This window comes from Xyrauchen texanus, chromosome 4, assembly GCF_025860055.1.
Source record: "Xyrauchen texanus isolate HMW12.3.18 chromosome 4, RBS_HiC_50CHRs, whole genome shotgun sequence".
NCBI classification, from domain to species: domain Eukaryota; kingdom Metazoa; phylum Chordata; class Actinopteri; order Cypriniformes; family Catostomidae; genus Xyrauchen; species Xyrauchen texanus.
In genome coordinates this window covers 25,595,318-25,610,612 of record NC_068279.1, presented here as the reverse complement: position 1 = coordinate 25,610,612, position 15,295 = coordinate 25,595,318, and the positions used below count along the sequence as shown (strand labels likewise).

The following is a 15,295-nucleotide window of genomic DNA, read 5'->3' as shown; positions in this document are numbered from 1 at the left end:
ACTTATACCTCAACCTCAGTAGCAGCAAATGTGAATCAATTGAGAATTTAGCAGAACAACATGTAGTTTCACAGTAAATATGTTGTATTGTATGTATTTTCATGTTAGTACATAGTAGTAAAACACACCTAATATATAGTGTCACAGATAGAAGTGTAATTAATGTGTCCACACATGTGCCAGCAGTTTTTATTCAGTGTACTGTACTTTGGAGAATGGAACTGGACATTTGCATTGAATATTTGCATGAGGATCGGTTTTTAAGTATTCATTTCAATGACTTATAAAGGCCTGGAAATCACACTTTCAAAATTTCCATAAATTTCCAAGGTTTCCAAGACTGTGGGAACTCTAGATGTATCAAATCATCCATTGAAGCTGTGCATCTTACCGCAGATCAGCCCTGCAGTAGTGTGTAAGCCGGGACCGCCCCATTCTGCACGGCTCAATAAGGATGCGGGATGTCAGTAGCACCGGCCGTAACCCGGCTTCCAGCTGCACGTTATCATGGTCAACAGATGAGGACACAAGAACACACACCCCCTTTGGAAGATCACTACACCATCGTCTGAAACACAATAAATCCTAAACTTAAATAACAAAACAAACACAATTAGCAGAAAACGCACACACATTTACTGAACAAACATTTCACAGATTAGTAACCAAAGTGTAAAATTTCTACATCCATACAGCAGCCATTATCAAGACTGTATTCCTCACAACAGGCCACACCTATGGATGTGGCAAATTAAATATGGTTGAACATATTACATCGCAAATTGTGGTGTGCATGTATTTTGCTTCTATGTACCGAAGCACTATGAAGTTTCTGCGAGGATGGGGAGCCATGCTGTCCGTGATGTAATGGAGGACTTCTGTGTTGTTCTCCAAAGTTTCGAGGACTCGACTGTGCAGAAGATCTTCATCCCACAGGTGGCGCTCTCGCAGAATCCGCTGCAGCACCACAGCAGGCGAGGCTTCTATCTCGACTGAAACACGCCATAGACGCATCGGGTGTCCGTCCCCTACCTGCAAACAACAAATAATTGCACAGTTAGGATTACACCAAAATTGCTAACTAGAATTAAGCTATATTACTTATTGCAAAATCACAGCCATGCTGATAATACTATAAGTACAACATCACACTTGCTAGCTTGTCTTTACTTTTATAAAGCAGTTCCATAAACCAGAAACTATTACTGATAAATGTATACATTTTATTTTGACAATATGCAGTCAGTTATTTTGTCTGTTAGTGTTCTGTTCTGCTAAGGAAAAAAAATCCAAACAAAGCCAAAGTTCTGGCCAAATTCCCCCATTGGACTTTATCAATCATGGACTGGTTGATGTATGGGTTAGGATGGGTTTTGTGGTTTGGTTAGTATAGGAATGCTTCCCTGTGATATTTTGTGTGTGTGTGTGTGTGTGTGTGTCTAATGTCACTTGTTATTTTCCCACTGCTTCTCTATTTATCCATCCATCCATTCATCCATCCATCCATCTATCCGAGTTCTATGACAATTAATGTCAGAAAAGCACTATATATGTGTAACATTAATTCCATTATTCAGATAAAAAAAGTAAAGTGTGCCAGGGCTGTTATCCTAAACATCAACGATGCAACGATGACTGTCCTAAAAGTTTAGAGGGCTGGAACTTACTGTTGAATAATGATGAATACAATGATGGCTTTAAAAGTTTGGAAAGAACTATGTGTTGCTGTGGCTACAGTTAGTAGAAAACAGACGCTGATGAGTTAATCACCAGATGTGCACTGGTAAAGAGGCATATCTGTGCAGATCTCAAGAGGACCACAGTGGAACACCATAAAGAGCTCAGTTAATACCATCCTCACATCCAATTTAAGTGACACAAAGCGGAGGTCTACTAGCTCAGCAGAAATGACCAGTCCTCTGTGGGTATGCTAATGGCAGATGGCCTAAGCTTGTTTTGCCAACAGATCCCATGGTGCTTGGGCATCTGCTGTTTGCAGGTTAATGTAAGGAGAGGGCTGCCACATGCATTGAAATCTCACTGGCCTGAGTGTAAGTGAGACAAGAGCCAAGAAGGGTACATGTGTCTACTGGGGAAGTGGATTCTTCAGCCTGCCTGACTGATGTGGGATTTAGTAGTGCCTGGGTAACCTGAAAACTGTTTGGGACAAAGACATTGTAGGGACAAAGACATTGTAGGGAAAAAGGTGTGTACTGAGCTAATTACATTTAATGGCTTTACAGTTCTTTTACAGTATATTTAATGACTTTAAGGTTCTCTAGATACAGTCTGTAGGGAGGCCCCGCTCACTCATTGGGGAAAGCAAAGCCTTGTCACAATAGTTACTTATTCATTCCTATGAGAAACATTCATTAGAGAATCTCATAATATTCTTTAGATTTGGCTATTTTAACAATGAAAAACATGCCATAAAGTTGTTGTATAGTTTTTGCACTACAGACAATGGCAAAAAACCCATAAAACACAAAAACAATTTTTTTTTTTAAATCACCAACTAACAAATAAAGAAGCTTAAAGAAAACCACTGGGGATGCAAACCTGACTTTAGTTTTATTGCTTTGTAACACTTTTATTTTTTATCTTGTAATATGATTATTAATGTGTTTTATTCACACTTTAATGACATTTAAAAATGTATTGTACACATAAAAAAGCCCAAATTGTTGAAATATTTGATATGGCTAAATGCAATTTCAATGGAAGTCTTTTAATAATTTTTAAGTATAAAATCTACAATAGCAGCAGACAAGGCACGTAGGCTTAAACTTTGGTAAGGTTCAAATAGTAGGCATATGATAGCTGTATAAAAAAAATAAAATAAAAAAAAAAATAAAGAAGAGGGTTTCATTAATACTGGAGATTATTTAGTTTTACACAAACATACAACATACATTAGTTTTTACACAAAAAGTATATTGTAATTTGCAACATAACAACAATTAATGCAGTTTTCAAAATCATTTCTTTGTAACGAGTACTTTGTTTGGCAGCAAAGACAGGGCTATTGGAGATGTGTTTTACAAGGTACAGTGTACTGAACATTTTACAGCAACTTCACCTTGTTAATAAAACACTTTGCCAAACTGAACATTAAGAACAATATCCCCCAAAAAGTTTGATTCTTTAAAGAATGAAATGGAATATAAGCAGCAATTCACTTCGATCGTGTCTTGTTCTCTGGTGCAAACTTACCATTTGTCTCTGCTGGAACCGCTGTTGTGACGATATGATGATAGATATAGTCTTGAATCCGGTCTGATGTTTCCAAAATACAAAAATAAAACCACACACAGGCCTATCCAGCATATAGCCGAATGCAGCCACAGCACACTTCATTAGGCTTCTATACTTATTGGTTGAAGGGCAATTTTTGAAATTTTATTTTTTTTGAGGGGCTTTGTCTGAAGTGCAAAAAACGACAAAGCTTTTTGTCACGTTTTCCGTTGTTAAAATGAATTTCTATCGACTTTCAAAAGCACATATTGTACTTCCCGTATTAAAGGTGAAATTATATATTTTTTTTCCTCATTAAAAAAGCTGTTCTCCTTAAAAATGAATTGAAATTTTGCCATATATGTAGGAAATCATGAGCACTCACATTAAAATGAAGACTCCAGTCACATTGGCCATGTTAGATTCACATGACTAGCCAAATATTACTTGCTTAATCTCAGTAACATCCTGTTATTTGACACTTTCACTCATTGGTTCACATAATCATGGCTGACTGTGAATTGTGAATTTTTACATTGGCATCAGTATCTGAAAAATATTACGTATGAATGATTCTGCATCCATGCCACTAGGTGTCTTTGTAACCCTAAGAAGACATGAACAAGAACTTACTTGGTGCCTCTGTAAAGTAATATTCTGGGTTCTATACAAATTAAGCTCAAACAACAGCATATGTTGTATAATGTTGATTACAAAAATATGAAACCCTGTAGTTACTGGAGTTACTGTACAATGGAAGTTGAAATGAGAGCCAATTTAAAAAAAAAATGTAATCTTAAACTTTAAACTTTTTCAAAAGTATTGACACAAGACAAATAATATGCACGTAAAGGTAAACATAATTTTAGTGTGACAAAATCACTTACTAAAACCTTTTCTGTATAAAGTTATAGCCAATTTTAAATCTGATCTAATGATGATGTAATGTCAACAAATTCTAAAACCCTAAAATGAAGAAAAAAAACAATTCATGAGTTTAACAGAGGAATTAATGCAATTGCTTTTATAAAATTATAAGCTTCACATTTCTGCCTTTAAAACCTCAAAAAATGGCCACATTCACCTTCATTGTAAATGCATCACTATAACCTTGATTTTTTTCTTTTTTTTAACACTTAAATGCATAACTCGGGACTTTAGAGACCCAGGACCTCTTTCCACCCCTTTTACCTCATCCGTTCCCACATAAGCACTGTGCACACACCTCTTTAGTATTTCTCAATCTATCTCTTATACGTATGAATGTGTAAGGCAATTTAAAACCTTTTAAGACATTTTAATTAAAATTACAAACAAATTTTGCTATAAAATAAAGATGTATAAAACATGTATCAAAGGTTTTAAGGGGAACATTGCATTAAACACATCATCAAAGTAATCAGTTAAATTGTTTGAGTGGCGATTAGAGCTAAAAGAAATTGGTCAAAACACAGTATATCCTTCTCATGATAAAAGGAAGTGTATTTTTATGTTTATATATTTGCTCTGAAATGGCTTAAAGTTTTTTTTTAAAGCAACTATACTTGTACCAAATGACTATTGCAAAGTAGATTAAAAATATTTAATGCAACAGCAAAAAATATGTTGAAATCTACTTAAAAAATATCAAGGCATGTTTTTCACTTACTGTTTTACACAAATGAACCCATGGAAGAATAATATACTCACATTTCTTTTATGTGCCAACATATAGTAATAAAACACAACTGTTTTACCTACAAGCATGTTATAGGGCAACTAAAACATTTAAATACATGTATAATGCCAAGTAGTGAAGGGAAACAATTTTGAGTTATGATGCAAACAAATTACTAATACGTGTTTTGCTCCAAATAATTGAAAGAACTGAATTGCAGGAATTAATCAGATTTAATCAGACTCTGTTGCCATTTAATGAGACACAACCAAAGAAATAGATCACTCCAGATCTACTACTTCTGAAGTGTTGAATGACTGACAGCATTCAAATCAGTATAAAAAAATGTCTCTTTTACCATTCTGTTTGGTTTAGTGGCAGTGTTTTAATTAATTAATCTTTGATAAATTATCAGAATCGATCAAAGCCATTAGCGGAAACATCTTTCCTTTCACCTTCTCAATTCAAAAGCACTTTTATTCAAGTTTTTGACACAACTTACAGCAGTCCTGCTATTTCATCTATGTCTTACAGCCTCTGTAAAATACAGTAATCCTATTTGATTATTTGTATACCCCTACCTTTTTATAAGAAGTTTCAGTGTTATCGGGTCCGTGGGCATGGTGCCAGCCCTTACTCCGCTCAGACATCTCTCTGAGAAGACACTGAATGTTGTCTTCCAAATACGCCTGATAATCCACAGGCTCACCTAGGGCGTTGACCCCGAGCCCATGCAGAGGTAGCGGCTGTGCGTCAGCTGCCACATAAGAATTCCTCGACTGCAGCATCATTTCATGAGGGATCTGTACAAAGAATCAGAGGGACAGAAAAATTGTCAAAAATTTCAGCCACGGCTAAGACATATAAGATATGCTAGATAAATTCACATTTCCCAGTCAATGTTACTTAGTATACACGTGTACACATAGGTATGTAAGCAAAATATTTAGAAATTAAAATGTGTCCACCTGGAAAAGCTTCTTGCATTCTGTGATCATATGACAAAGGCATTGTGTGGCAGCCATGTTCTCACTCAGGTCCTTGTGGTCTGGCTTGGCAACACCCTTCCTGCTCATGAGCCTGGAACCAAAGCGAAAATAAGAAAGAAAAAAAGTCACAACTGCTGGCATTTGCACAAACAATAATCCTAAAAAATACTAATCTTAAAGACCCTCAAGGTATTCTGTGAGTGATCGTTGGGTTTTATTATACTGGATGCTCACTATGGACTATTTCTTGTATATTTATAAAAACTTGACTTCATAACGCATGATTGAAAACATATCCACACTTATGTTTACACACCTTGGTGAAGCCCCATCTTTCTTAGAGGCATTCAGATGCAGTATGGAGGGGGCGAGACAGACAGCCAGACTCTCTGCAGTCATCTGGTTCTCCTGTGCACATGCAATGTCACTGAGAAAATACAGCAGAGTCTGCAGGACCTCTCTGTTCTCATCAGGTAGCAAGATCACTGCTGCCTGCACTGCCTGTAAATGCTTTTCTGCTGGAATGACTACAAACATACACGAGGAGACATCTGTAGAGCTGACTGAAATAATGGTGTGTTTGGAACATTAAAAGATGTACAATTTCCAAAACTCTCTGTGTGTGTGTGTAACTCACACTGGTATATATCCAAGAAGGTGTCTGTAAGTTTGGAGGTGAGCACAGGTTCAGGCAGATCCCTAAAGTACTGTTTAATCAGGTCAGCCACATCGTAAGCTGATTGGCTCTGGTATGTCACATGATCAGGGGAATTTTCATTGAGCTGTCGTAGGGTCTGGATGCGGGATTTAACCCCAGATTTCCGGAATATTCCGACCTGAAAGAGAGAAGTAGATGTAAGAAGTAGTAGAAGTGTGTGTAAAGTGTATGTTTGTGGGTTTCTTCCAACAAGGAGAGAAAAACCTGAAATAAACAAGCATGTGTGTGTTTATACATATGGACCTTCTCTAGACACTGGCTGCGTAGGTATCTCATTGCCTGCTGGATGCTCTGTGGGAGGGGCTGACCAGTTCGCTGGACATTTACAATTGGTGGAACTCCAAACACGTGTTTATCTTTGTAATCTGGAACTTTGGAGCGCTTCATAAACTTCGGAACAACCCTGATCAGTCAGAGAGTAAAATTAAACTTTATTTTGTGCAATCACATTCATTCTAGTTATCCAATAACAACTGACCAGGCAGAGGAGAATTGTAAAGCATCCATTCATTCACTCACTCTCTTATGTTGAAGTACAAGTGCTCGCAAGCAAGCTCATAAGCACAATTACAAGTGTGATATTGCTTTTATACAACAGTTGATTCTATAAACAAGTTAAAGGTGATGTAAGTGATTTTTTTTTTTTATAAAATGACATGCAGAAGATGTCCTTATTACCAGTCAGATTAAAATAGGTGCCATGAAATATCACTCCTGTCTCTTTAACAGCCCTTGGCTCAGTAGCGAAAAAGATGTCAGCGGGCCGCTGTCAGATACTTTTAGCCAACCAGAAGACTTCCTGACTGTCAATCATTGTGTGCTATCTAGGGCAGCCCCTATAAGTGCCAGTATGGTGTCCTGCTCCTGCGAAACACTCATGGTCAGATGGCAAAACTCTTCATGGGAACCCTCAACCTCCATCTGCTCAAATACAATGGTCTCCAAGTGTGACTACGTGTGCACGTGCACGTGTGTCTTTGGAGTGCGAGTTTTGGAAAGAGGGTGTGTGGCTAATTTAATGGCTAGTCTGGTGGAAGTTCAAGAGTGGCTTAAATCATTTACAGCATCTTTATTATTGAGTAATAGACATTTAAGACAATCTGGCCAGTTATTTTGCCTATGTAATGAAAATAAGTTCCAAATGAAGTCAAAGCTAGATCATTTCTTGCACATACTGACAGCCTGTCAAAAAAACAGCGAACACAGCCAAACTAAGAGATAGAAAAAGTGAAGAATCCCAGTGCTGTTATGCTACATTTACTCTAGGAACACCTGCTTGTCCAGTCAGACTAGAAGACCGGAATTGACTGTTGTACAATTATGAATACAAGTCAGTATATTCATATGCATTTATTAATGTATAAAGGAGGTGGAAAATGAACTAATTATGTGAACAAAGCCTTAATAAGATCTGCAAAGTCACATCTTTGATAGATGTACACAAATCACAACAGCAGGTAAAATGGTCACTCACATTAGAAGTGAGAGAGAAAAAATGGAATTGCTCAACATGTATAAACCCAATGAGAATGAGATCCAATCGCTGCCAATGACATTGATATTGATACAGGCCTTTGACTGGGGGATGTGTGTGGAGGGGGAATACAGAAGTAAGAGAACAGATAATGCCCCCTAAGTGCCTGCAGCACAATTCAATGAATCATCCATTAGATTTAGGAGACAAGACAGGTTCTGATAGACCTATAAGCTCCTCATCTGAAATCCTTTCCCACAGCTGGAGTTTAAAATGGACAAAAGCAAAAATTATAAACCAACTTGTACTCTTTCCTTCTATGCCAAATAAAAACAACAGGGGAGTGGATAGTGTGTGTGTGTGTGTGTGTGTGTGTGTGTGTGTGTGTGTGTGTGTGTGTGTGTGTGTGTGTGTGTGTGTGTGTGCACATGTGCCTGCTTTATGTGTACATAAAAAGACTGTAATTTTAGCTCTGTTTGGCAGAGGTAGATATGGAATATTGCTCATTTTCATAAGCAATACAGCAGCAGCAGGGGAATAGACAGAGAGAGAAACAGAAAGATGCTGTCATTAACTGCATCTGTAAGCACAGTTTTTCTAAACTGATAGTGCCATTAAAAAACACTTTTGGCAGAAATTAGATTTCCCACATCTGACATAAAAGAATATTAATACCAGGCCTGACCTTATGAGTCAGCCTGCAGACCACATTAGCCTGAACATGCATTAATGTGTAATCTTAAGCCCGTTTTACACTGCACATGCAAGCAGAACTGCAGCATAACTGCAACAACTGACTTCTATTGTGCTTACAAACTGACAGTATTTCTGCTGCATAACAGAGCTGAAGTTTTGTAAATTCAAAAAGTGATTTCTGGGTTACTATATTAAGAATTTCTTTCAATAATGGTCATAAAATATAAAATGGCTATTGAGAGTAGGCATTGCGAACCATTACAAATTTTATACAAATCTAATTTACATGAGGACAGGAATCATATTTACATCCAAATGGTAAATATGGAATGGAACCAAACCAACATCCAAAGTGTAGACTATATGTTGCTTTAATCATCTGGATTCAGTCAGACTTACAGCATAGGAAGTGTTGCTTGGGTACCTGTCACTATGTGTGTAACTTTCACCAAGTATGACAGATGTCATTTTCAAACAATGGACTAGAAGTTCACTCCATAATTTAATGTTGCTTCATAAAAGCCTATATTGCAAAATATTGTTTATAATCATGTTGATAAATAAGTTTATAGTGCATTTTCAACCCGCATAAATTCATATGCACCAAAATAAATACAGGATGCACAGCTTATTGCTTAGTTTATGCATGCGGTGAGAAACTGGCCATAGGCGTTTCTCACCGCATGGTGAGAAACGCCTGGCCATAGACACAAGTGTCTGACTGCATGTGTGTATGAACGAGAGGTCTTACCAGTTCCAGCCGTGTTTGCTATTGTCTGTGTGTTTCTCCAGGATGGCAGTGAGTCGTAAGAGACTGAACTTCTGAAGCAGGTTGAGCTGGGCAGCCGACTGCCTGTTGATCTCTAAAGAAGCAGAGGTCAAGCTCGGTCGATGAGAGTTCTGGAAACTGTGCCAATGCAACTTTCTGACCATACAGAATAAGATGGGGTTGGAAGAAATATGAGAGTGAGAAAAGCAAGAAAAATTCAAGGATGAATAGATGGATATGCAGCTGCCCCAAAGGGTATTTGGACACTTAAGACAAAATTAAAGTATAACTGTCTTTGCATTATAAAACTACATTTTAAACAATGTGGCATTTATTTTAAAGAAATATAGCACAAACACCCTTTTCAAGGAATCATATTGCAAAAAGAACTTTGTAAGGTTTTAAATTATAAAACAATACATTAATTGTTAAAAGATTTTAGACTCTTTCGGGTTGTCAAACATGTCCATAGTTAATGTGTTGAGCTACATCTGTGGTTAATAACCTGTGGATAGAGCCCATTGTACATAGGTGCCACAGTTTGTTCCTGAAAGGCAGCAGTTACCCTAAACCAGTGGCGATTTCTCAGGGCCAGCAAAGCCTTCTCTGCTGGCCTAACATGCCAAATAAATTAATATTTTTCATCCTTTCATTCTCAATCACCTTTTTGCCTATGTATTTTTAATCGCTTTCCACTCTTAATTAATCTACAAACACAGAAAATCAGAATTTATTCCTTGATACTTACAAGCAAAGCGTGACAACTGTTTCACAAATCGCATGCCCGAAGCAACGCATGAGTTTGAGCTCCACCCCGTCAGGCCTTCAGAATCCCTCAACAGTGCAAATGAATGAGCAACTAAAGTCAGATTGTCAGATTCATCAGCCAATCAGATTGATTTATTTGTTCTTGGTGGGTGTGATATTTAGGAAATTAGATAGATTTTTCCAGGTATTATAGACCTCCTTGTTAGATTCATATGAAAAATTATGATTTTGTGGCTGATTGAAGGGAATTTTATCATGTTTTTGCCTTTTTTGTATTTAGGCATAAATGATGAGCACCCTGAAATGTATCTACAGCAGGGACGCTGATAGAATAAACCTTTTCCCTGGTATTTGAATGTCTGTTTGGGAGATGTTCATTTCACAAAACAGTCATGCTGCAGTAAAAATTTGGCTTGCTTGAGCATTAAGTGTGATACTAGATAGCTGTGACATAATATATGATGCCCAAATGCATATGGCATATTATTCATTGTGAAACTGTGTTTTCTTAATGGCATGAATCACACTGAAGGCTTAGACTTTAAATGCACCCCCACCCTAATCCAAACAATATGGATCCTAACCTACTCTGTAAGGCAGAGTAGCCTGCCAGGAACAATGGACTTTTCCATTCGCAGAGGACAACTCCGTGAACTTGAGTAGCTGACATTAAACAGCCACTAAAAATTACATCGAGACCAGTTGGTAAATAGAAATTCAAAAACGTTATTTCTGAGAAAAGGTCATAATTTTGCATTATTGTTTGTGGATGTTGCTTGGTTTGATATATAAAATGAAATGCTATGACATTCAGACATTTTTAAGTGTGACTTAAGTGTCCAAAACATTTCTAAATGCTTTTTGGAGCCACTGTAATTCTAAAAGCAAGTATGTTTACTACCTTATAAGAAAGGCATGTAAATTTCACATTTTGTGACAAAAAGCCTCATAGGAATGATCGGTGTGTTCAACTGAGAGTAAAAGGACCCCAGGGATCCACACTCTTCATAATGGACGCGCTGGATTAAGTGTTTGCATGATGTGGGATTATAATTTTAATATGGAAGAAACTTACATTTCAACTTCCAAACTCAGAAGAGCCCTGAGAACACCTTAAAACTCAAACACAGAGTTGTCAAAGTCACCTGTCTCTTCGTTAGGTTGAGCTTATAAAGAGACAAATTGAGTGGCCTGTAACTCACTCTCTCTCTCTCTGTGTGTCACATTATTTCATATCAGAAGAAACATCGTTTGGATAAGTGCCAACTACACTCACGAGTGGAGACAAGCTAGAATTTCCTCTTTCTCTCAGGGTGCCAACACATTAAAGAGAGCTCCGATTGAGAGTTTGATGGATAGGAATGCTTAGGATTTGTTTTGAGAAAGAGCTATGGCTGTATAAAATCAAGTGGGATCAATACAGCAGATATGGAAGAACAACTATATCCATCTTTTAGTGATTCTCATTGGTTATCATAACCGTTAATGCTAAAAAGTTGAAATGTCACCAACATTTGTTTGCATTTGGTTGCATGACAATGCTTTCACAAACCCTTCCATTTCCCTTTTAAATCCATGCATTCCCCATTGAATCAATGGGTTTGCAACATGTGTCTGTCTCGCCAGAACGATAAGAGAATGATCCCCAACGGAGTGATGGTGAACCAACACACGGAGTGCTTTGTCGGTTCCATTTATTCTTTCAGGATTCTATCAGATGTGAGGTATTTTAACTAATTTCTTTTATCTTTTATCGCTCTGGCGAGACAGACACGCATTGCTATCTCTGCTCGATATTTCGGTGGCAGCATGGATGTTGCTCTTTTCAGTCAGCTGTTTGATCTACACATGATGGTTTTGCTGTTCAATCAAACATTTCGAGCAGAGATAGCAATGCGTGTCTGTCTCGCCAGAGTGATAAAAGATAAAAGAAATTAGCTAAAATATCTCACATCTGATAGAATCCTGGGCTCACCAGCCCATGCATGATCTCCTCTGCCGTGAGCAGTTCGTGTCGATTGGGGAGTGGAGAGAGTGAAAGGCAGAGGCTACTCCTCCATTGCCTTATTCATGTGCATTCTCCCAGAACGACACAGAAAAAGACAATAGGGACCAAAGGGGCCAATTTGTTCCTTACTTTCTAATGACCAAATGTCTCATACAGCGTTTTTTAATGCCGACAGCTCAAGACGTGCATGGTAACTCTTTCGCACGCTTTGTTCATCAGATAGTGGCTGCTGAGCTAGGCCTCGAGGCATATCCAATGAGACTCACGCTTTCGCTCAGGGGATTGGAAAAAAAACACATTAAAATTGCTCTGAAATTTACCCTGTATAAACGATGTCCTTTTGTGTTCGCCACTCAAAAGGAAGGATTAATAATCCTTGCTTCGACATGAGTCGCTGGAACAAACACAGGCTTAAACAAAATCATGCACTGAAGAACAGAAAATCTGACTCAGGTGCACGAAAGCGAGCACCTTTATGAAGTTCATTACATAGCTCCGCTTAAGCACCATCAGCCAAAATATTGGCATGTTTGTATAAGGGCTTCAGACAACGTGACACTCAGAGAGTGTCCCCTATGCGATTATGCAGCTTGAGTTCCTATGAAAGGGAACTCTAGTGTATAGGCACCCTACACACACACACACACACACACACGTGTGTTGGTCTACCTATCATTGAGGACTTTCCATAGACAATGATTTTTATACTGTACAAACTATAGATTCTATCCCCTAAACCTAACACAACCCCTAAACCTAACCCTCACAAAAAACTTTCTGCATTTTTACATTTTCCTTTAAACATAGTTTAATACGTTTTTTAAGCTATTTCAATTATGGGGACACTAGAAATGTCCTCATAAAGCACATTTATAGCATAATACCCTTGTAATTACCAGTTTATAACCTAAAAAAATTGTCCTCGTAAACCACATAAACATGCCCAAACACAAAGACACTCACACTCTCACTTTAACTCACCTGCTGGGTCTTGTAAGAGATGCACCCACCCCAGAGTCCCTCCTTTCTCTCATTCCCCCTTCTCCCTCATTCAAAGAGTTTCCTGCGCTGTCATAATCACTTGCTGTTGTCCCAACATCCGACATGGATCGCTCATCGAAGTTCAGGCTGCTAGGTAATGTTATGTCTTCCGTGGACTCAGTGCCTACATTTGATCGGTCAGGTTTCTGAAGGTCGAGAGAGCGTGACCATTCGTCAATACTGTGCTGTAGCCCATGTACATGCTTTAAAATGTCGTCAAGATGCTGAAAGGTTTTCTCTTTTGAAGGGTCAAATTTGTCACGTGGACTTCCCGGCGCATCTGGAATGTTGTCGTAAATGCTTTCAATTGAGCTGATTGAATTCCTCCTCTGTCCAAAACCAGACCTGAGAAAGTCTTGTGAGCCACTGCGACTGATGCTTCCATCCAATGAAAAGTCTCCATCTCCAGACCAGTCATTATGGTCTGGATTTTGATAAACAGAGACTGGACAGAGACTCTCAACTGACAAAGATTTGGGGAAAGTTCCAGGCTTGTGATCAAAGGGGAGAACCACATGATCATCTTTCCTTAGATGGCTGATGTGACTTGTTAACTCTTGCTTCTCCCAAGTTAACTGGTAGTCCTCCAGGTAAAGGCATTCTATGTGAGGCTTGTGCAGAGAAGCTTTCTGGCTCACATTACTGCGGCATATTGTATGTGACTTCCACGCCTTATATTTGCCGATTATGCACTTGCTTGAGGTTTGTCCAGGCAAACTTGCATCCGATGTGCACTGCAGATCTGAGGGTGGATGGTGTTGAGTAACCGTTGAATTGCTTGTTGGAGTCTCTTTCTCATGATCCCTCTTCTTTATTGACTCTCTCCTCCATAAGAACGATCTAGAAGGCCACTTTGCCTTATCTCTTACAGACTGTGATGAAGACGAGGATTCATCATTCTCATCTTGGCTAGTTGAGACACAAATTGATGATGAGCCCTCACCCACTGCGACATTACAATATGTCGCAACCTCTGGAGAATTTGTTTCCAAGCTCAAGCTGCTAGCGCTGATGTCAGAGGTCAGCGAGGTGACTTCTAGGAGACTGATGTTACTCAGAACACTATCACTACTCCCTGAATTTCTTAAGGTTGAAGCCCTGTTCCCAGGTGTGACAGGGGTGGGTGAGAGTGTGCGGAGACGGGACCAGGTTTTACTCTCACGCTGAAACGCCCAACGGGAGCTAAGAGCACATGCGTCATCCTCCTCAGAGTCCTCACCCTGATGACAGCAAATCACAAACACACACACTTCGATAATGCTACATTTTTTCTATTCATGAGGTAATTAAGGTATTGCCTTTGATGTATATAAGACAGGTCAAGGAAACAGCATCTAAACCAAGAGGTGCAGAATAATATAATGCTAAAAATAGCATCCACATAAGGCCATATTTCAAAGTGTCTTAATTATCTTCTTAATTTTGAGGGCTTCTATCCAGCGACAGTCAGAAATAATGAAATACAGAAAACAGCAGCTGGCAGCAGAGCAATATATCACACGTTAAAATAGAAGTGGACAGAATGTTTGTGTGTTTACCTGTTTACACTGGAAATGAATCTCTAAACTCATCGCAGCACATTTGTTCAGGGTTGTTAACCTCCTAAACACACAGAAACAGACAGAGAACACCATGTTAAATTAACTTTGACAACAAATGTAAAATACATGCAAAACAATACTGCACACAGCAGTAAATGCAGGCAAAGAAATGCAGCTGTTGGTTAATGGGGTGTTGTGGCGTAGTGGTTAAATGAACAGTAAATATTCTATGAACTGAGAAGTTGTAGGGTCCAACCTGGCGAGGTCACAAGAATACAGTGATCACCACAAGATCTTAGAGTTCCCCCACCTACCAAAATCCCAATGCAAATATTGTGTCCTTTATCAAAGTCCCAATAGAAATGGAGCACAAATAAGAACAGCGATTGTTAATAACAGT

At 38.5% G+C, this 15,295-nt stretch overlaps 1 protein-coding gene across 2 annotated transcripts in view; it reads right to left on the bottom strand.

Annotated features, from left to right (window-relative positions):
- LOC127640443 (stAR-related lipid transfer protein 13-like) overlaps positions 1 to 15,295 on the bottom strand; it is an 84,282-nt gene that overhangs the window by 1,651 nt on the left and 67,336 nt on the right. For both annotated transcript variants that reach the window (XM_052123028.1, XM_052123036.1), the window contains exons 4-13: positions 14,893 to 14,956; positions 13,295 to 14,574; positions 9,520 to 9,693; positions 6,842 to 7,001; positions 6,518 to 6,716; positions 6,197 to 6,407; positions 5,860 to 5,971; positions 5,473 to 5,694; positions 815 to 1,032; positions 392 to 568 (exon numbers count right to left, since the gene is read on the bottom strand). In XM_052123028.1, coding sequence (XP_051978988.1) covers positions 392 to 568; positions 815 to 1,032; positions 5,473 to 5,694; positions 5,860 to 5,971; positions 6,197 to 6,407; positions 6,518 to 6,716; positions 6,842 to 7,001; positions 9,520 to 9,693; positions 13,295 to 14,574; positions 14,893 to 14,956 — 2,817 coding nt within the window. The remainder of the gene's footprint in view (positions 1 to 391; positions 569 to 814; positions 1,033 to 5,472; positions 5,695 to 5,859; positions 5,972 to 6,196; positions 6,408 to 6,517; positions 6,717 to 6,841; positions 7,002 to 9,519; positions 9,694 to 13,294; positions 14,575 to 14,892; positions 14,957 to 15,295) is intronic.